Source organism: Arvicanthis niloticus, chromosome 6 (genome assembly GCF_011762505.2).
Source record: "Arvicanthis niloticus isolate mArvNil1 chromosome 6, mArvNil1.pat.X, whole genome shotgun sequence".
In the NCBI taxonomy this organism is placed as follows: domain Eukaryota; kingdom Metazoa; phylum Chordata; class Mammalia; order Rodentia; family Muridae; genus Arvicanthis; species Arvicanthis niloticus.
This window is the reverse complement of record NC_047663.1, coordinates 102036724-102042983: the sequence shown is the minus strand read 5'-3', so window position 1 is coordinate 102042983 and position 6260 is coordinate 102036724. Positions and strand designations below refer to the sequence as shown.

General features: G+C 42.2%; 1 protein-coding gene across 1 annotated transcript; it reads left to right on the top strand.

Moving 5' to 3' along the window:
- Positions 1 to 2119: 2119 nt before the first annotated feature.
- LOC117710385 (sperm motility kinase Z-like) lies at positions 2120 to 3851 on the top strand. The gene has a single exon (XM_034505097.2). The coding sequence runs from the start codon at positions 2121 to 2123 to the stop codon at positions 3552 to 3554; it is 1434 nt and encodes a 477-aa protein (XP_034360988.1). The 5' UTR covers position 2120; the 3' UTR covers positions 3555 to 3851.
- The last annotated feature ends 2409 nt before the right edge of the window (positions 3852 to 6260 follow it).

The following is a 6260-nucleotide window of genomic DNA, read 5'->3' as shown; positions in this document are numbered from 1 at the left end:
AGCAAAAGAAAGAGTTAACAGCATGAAGAGACCTCTTAGAGAAAGAGGGAAAATCTTGACCACTTCTATATCCAAGCGCTAAGAGGAGAGAATTGTCAACAAATGGGCTTATGCAATGACAGACAGTTCACAAAAGAGAACATTTGAATAGACAGCCAGCACGCATTTACAACTTTATTTGCCAAAAATGCAAATGAGAACCACATTGAGATTATACCTTACCCCAGTCAGAATGGTAGCTATAAGAAAACAAATAACATCAAATGCTCTTGAGGCTGTAGACAAAAGGGAAGGTAGTACTTATCCAACTCTCTATAAACCACTGTGGAGGTGTCTCAGAAAACAAGAGTGCTCCCATCTGACCTAGCTGTCTTCCAGGTATTTACCCCAAAGACTACAGAGTCCACATATCACAGAGATTGCTGTATTATTACAGCAATACTCTCAATAGCTGAGGTGTGGATTCTTCCCAGATGTCCAACAACGGAAGAGTAGATTAGAAAAATGTGTTCTGCACACATGACAGAAAAAGGCTCAGCCATGAAGAAGAGCATGTTGTATCGTTGCGGGTAAATGGATGAAACTGAAGATAGTCATATTAAACAAAGTTAATTCAGTCTCAGACAAACCTAGCACATTTTTTCTCATCTGTTTTCCCTAAATTGTATATAGTCACATAAACTGTCTAGGTATGAAGCAGGTACAAGTGAAATGGCATTGTCTGTGTGAACAAGAGGGACTAAGGGCAGTAGAGAGAGAAAAGGAAAAGGAAGGAGAGTGAGCAGGAGAGGAACACACTCTACCAAGAATATATCTTGAGAAAAACTTGAAAACTTAATGGAATAGAAACATAAAATGTGGTTTTTCACAATAAGAACTTTCGAAACAAAGAACAGACAAAACCCAAAATAACAGCTCTGATCCATTATATAAAATCCAGCTACCAATGGCAGAGGCAGCCATGAGACCAAACAGGCAGACTAGGGCTGCAGAGAGAGATTCAGTAAGGATTCACAGGCAGAAGCAACACAGAGAACAGCTTCAAGACAGAGCCTTGTATCCCAGGGGGAGAACACACCCTCCTCAACATGGTCAAAGGTCAGTTAAAGAGGAGCCTGGGTATTGACTATCAAGATATCATGCTTCTCTGGCTCTCTGATACTGTACTCTAGGGCTTCAGATGCTATGCTCACTAGGATCACCCAGCAACTTGTGGTGATGATCAAGGTAGCTATTGCCATGTTGATAGTACACAGGCAATTGAAATCATGTCAAATTGCTTCACTGAGTGTGAAGGAGTCATGATATGTTATTACATGTATTTAAGAATCTATAAAGGTTTCTTACAAATAGCTTCACAGGTAGTTTTATTACATATTAAAAACAATATTATATTAGTAAGTGGTAACAATGGTTTGCAACCAACTAGCCATAATTGAAAAAAACCTGTGTAATAGTGAATGGAGGGGGCAAGAGGTCTTGAAAACAGAAGGCATTCTAGACTTTCAAACCAGAAACCAGAAGGATATTGAAACTTTCATTTTAAAAGTTCAAATGTCAGTCTCCAAAGCACACCTAAGACACACCTAAGACTCTGGACTACTTTCCCTTAGTATGAGCTGTATCCATGGTAACTGGTCTGTGTCCTGTATGACTTCATCAAGAGGACCATTGTGAGGGTGTCTGAACCAGCAGATATATGGGAGGATGAACAAGGTTGGCTTTCTGTTGGTGTTTGGAGAGGCGTCTGATCGGTGCAGTGTTCTGTGTAATTTGACTGATTTATAGTGAACTTGTGTGAGTCTGTGAGTGTGTGTGTGTGTGTACCTTTGTATGTGTATGTGTTTGTGTGTGTTTACCTGGGTGTTTGGGTTTTTTGGCTTTTGCTTGGTGTGCGTATTTTAGAGAGAGGGTGGATTTTGTTTTGTTTTGATTTATTTTTTAATTTATTTTCATTCTACCCATTAATTTTTTATATCTACCTATCATCTACCTACCTATCATCTACCTACCTACCCATACCTACCTGTCCTCTACCAACCTACCTACCTACCTACCTACCTACCTACCTACCTACCTAGTTTGTTTATCTGTTTGTCTGGGTAGCCTTGCTACCAGTAATGTGTGGTCTAAAGGATGAGTTGACAGCAGAGCCCACCCCTGCATCTGAGCCCCTCGGGGCCCAGTATGACATTTTAAGGACCATAGGCGAGGGAAGCTACGCCCAAGTGAAACTGGCCAACCACCGGCTCACGGGCACAGCCGTGGCGATAAAAGTCCTGCTAAAGGAGAAAATACACTACTACCTAATTAGTACGGAAGTGGAGATAATGAAGAGGATGAACCATCCCAACATCGTTTCTCTGCACCAAATCATTGAAACCGAGAAGAATGTCTTTCTGATCCTGGAACTGGCTGATGGACATGAGCTACTTAACTGGATTAAGCAATTTAGCTTCCTGCCTGAGGGCCTAGCCCGGAAAATATTCAGGCAAATCGTTCACGCCATGTGCTACTGCCACGACATCTGTGTAGTTCACCGAGATCTCAAGCCAGACAATATTATGGTTGATTCTACAGGCAAAGTCAAAATTGTAGACTTTGGGCTGGGTGCCTTCATTAAGCCTGGAATGAAGCTGTCTAGATTTTGTGGTGCCTTACAATTTTCTGCACCGGAATTCTTCCTGGAACAACCATACGATGGCACCAAAGTTGACGCATGGAACTTAGGCATCATTCTGTATTTTATGGTGACCGGAGCCCTGCCATTTGAAGGTGCTACCTATAAAGAACTTGAAAGGCGGGTTTTACTAGGACGGTATGTTATTCCCCGCCACTGCCACCTCTCAAAAGAGCTACGAGGGATTATCCGGTTACTTCTAACCGTAAACCCTCTAGAAAGACCAGCACTGAAGGACATCATGGCACACCCGTGGCTTAAGAAAGAAGAGCCAAGTTTATCAAGTCACTCTGTTAAGATGGACCCTAGCCACCTGGACCCTGAAATCATGACGGTCATGGCAGATATGGGGTTCGACCCACGTGAGGTTCAGAAATCTTTCACTGATAAGCTGTATAATGAACCTATGGCAACTTACAGCCTACTACAATGCCAGGCACGCCAGCAGGATGACTACACCAGCCAGCCTGAGCCAGTGAAACCAGGAGTAACACCTTTCCCCACTCTCACAGATCCTACCACCTTCCCTTGTTACCAAAAGAGGGTGACTAATCCACCAGCCATTCGAGTCTTTCTTTCATTATCTTCAAAAACTGACTCTCCTGAGAACAAAGAGCAGGCAGGGCAGAGGCTAAGAAGAAGTGCCACTGAACCTGTAATGCTGCCCCACTGCTCACAGAAAAGTATGGTCACTTTTGATGAAGACAGTGTCTCCACAGGGACACAGAGCAATCTGAGTGTGAACTCAATCCGAGGTGCATACAGGAGCTGGAAGAAGTGGACAAGGAGGATTGGGGAAAGTTTATTACAGCTCTGCTGCTGCTGCTGTGTGCCACGCAGGAAGAGAAGAGTTGTGCCCCAAAGGGAGGCATAGCAGAAATGACAGGAAGTCAGAGGCCAGCTAAAGGTGCTGAGTCCTGTGGATTATGAGGTCACGGTGTTGGGGATCATTCATGAACAGACTCAAGGAGCTGCTGGGAGGGATCCATGCAGAAACTCTAGAGGCCTGGAAAGATCCAAAGATCCACACAAAATGGCTCAGGAGTCTTGGTGTGGATTCCATTCCTCAGGGATATAGGCAAGACAGCCGCCTTCCGGAGGATCCCGGGTAAGACTGAACATGAGCTTGAAGACAGAAGATGCTCTTCTGCCTGCCAAGTATCTTGTTGGACTGGGGCATGTCCCTGTGCTGCTCCTCTTGATGGGGTAGATTATAGTGGTTGTCAAATCACTCTTTTACAATCAAATTTATCATAAAGACTGCACACTAATCTTAGAATAAAGTCTATAGAGGCAGAATATCATTGAATGATAGAGATATGGATAAGGGATGTGTTGATAAGCCAAAGTTTGCTGATAACCACCAGAACCCTGAAAGAAAAAGAAATTCCCCCATAGAGCCAGTAAATATAGCACTGTCTTTTTCTTGTTACCTTCTATCCTCATGGGGGACCAGCTTTAAACTTCATTACCCATTTCTCTGCTAACTCTAACTTTAAGAAAAAGAAGCATAATGGCCCTCTCAAATCAAAATTTAAGATACCATATGAAAGTGGGTGGAGAGAACAGAGTCACTCAGAGGATCATTATGGGAAAGTGATCTCTTTGTGGACAGGAATAGAACCTGAGTTCTACCTCTGGCCCTAGGCAAAGAAGTAACATTCTAAGCTGCCCAAAGCCTGAAGTCATTGTCAGGAGCCATCATAGGACAAGCTAATAACTAGCTGAGGTGATCTTCCTGAGATTGTCTCCTAGAATTAGGATAATCCACAACAGATTTTCTCCTATAGGCAAGGCCCATGAGAAAATTATTTTAGTAAAGTTTCTGCTTGATATGCCTTCCTGTTATTAAACATGTATCACAATCGCTAGGTATTAGCCCACCCTTTTGAGCAGCTCTCTGTAGAACAGTGATGTACTGTCTTTTAGTGATGCTGTATTGACAAAAGATGACTTCTTAATTTTTAATGATGATCCTATAAGAATTCCTAAAATTATATCAGTATTTATTAAGTTCTTTTATAGTGGGACTGCTATTAGATCCTTTATGATAGTCAAAACTGCAATGAGAACTCAGCCAATCTTCCAGGTGTCACCAGTTAATTCCTTCTAGATAAAATCCAGTAATTCTACTACTCAGAGCACATTCTAAGAGGTTGTAAAACCATTAACCTAAGGTCATAAGAGGAGAACTAATGATTTGTTATGGGTGCTAGGACAGAAGATACAATATTGTTTATCTATGCAAAACTTCACTAATAACCTTTAGTTATGTTTTTGACCTTCCATGTACCTGTGGAGCTATGACAGGTGCTGAGTGTTTAGTCAGATAATTACTTCTAATGGATATGCATGTAAACTTTCACTGTTGTAAACTTCTTATTCGATTTATGATTTGAATTTATGTATAAACTTGTGATGAAATTTTTACCATATGATCATGTATTCTGAAAGATGAATAAGTGCTGAGGACAAGGAGAAGAGCTCTCTCTCTCTCTCTCTCTCTCTCTCTCTCTCTCTCTCTCACACACACACACACACACACACACACACACACACACACACACACACACTCATTCTCCTTGTCCAGGCCTTGCTTAGCATTGTTCCCTTTATTCCCCTTTTTAGAATTTCCCTGTCCCACTTAGGATTGTCATGATCATTATGCTTTCCCACTTTTTCTTGGAGAGCTTCCATGGAAACTTTTACAACTTAGAAATAAATGCTCAAATCACTGTTCAAAGTGTTCTTTTTCTTCCTGCGACTTGAACTAGCAAGCTGAAAGTTAGAGGTGCACAATTCCTGCAGAGATAGATCAAAGGCTACTTTACTTAATCCTCCACTATTAGGCTACAGGTGTTAATCACCTAAGCCAGTGGCCTTTAACCCTCAGAATGTACAAGGAAGATTTTAGGACGTTTTAGAAGTTATCAGCATTCAATATAGTTAGAGAGCTAGAATATCCCAAGACCATCAGTGTTTAAAGCCACACCAGAGTCCTACCCTGTGTCCTAATTCAACCCGCTCCAGGCTGGGAGGCATGGGACCCTTTCTCTATGTTCTCTGAATGCCATCCAAAGTCCTAAGCATGCTTGCACTGATCCATTGCAGTTTTGGATGTAAAGTCAAGAGGGCACAATGTTTCTCCTCTCACCAAGGTGCATAGTTTTAGCTTCCCTATCTCATTTTTCTTTCAAACTGTAATAAAATAGTCCTTAAGCTTCTGAGTTGTTTGAAATCATTTTTCTCATCATGGTGTACAGAAGGGGGAAACTCCAGTATGCAGTAACATGCTACTTGTGGGTTGTGTTGTATTTTTACTCACCATACTGAATTTGCTTAAATTGAGCACATTGTCTTAACCCACAGAAGCACTTAGAGACCTGTTAATTTCTCTGTGGATCCAGGGTCCCACCTGTCTTACTTTTAACACCCACAGGACAGATGGCAGGAGGTTGAACATCTACATATGAAACACCCCACATGAGTGAGGCATGGGGCCTGAGTTGATGTGGCTTTGGGGAGCATTGAGGCTCATAGGCACGCTCAGGATCCAACCAGCTCCCCAAGTTTCATGCGG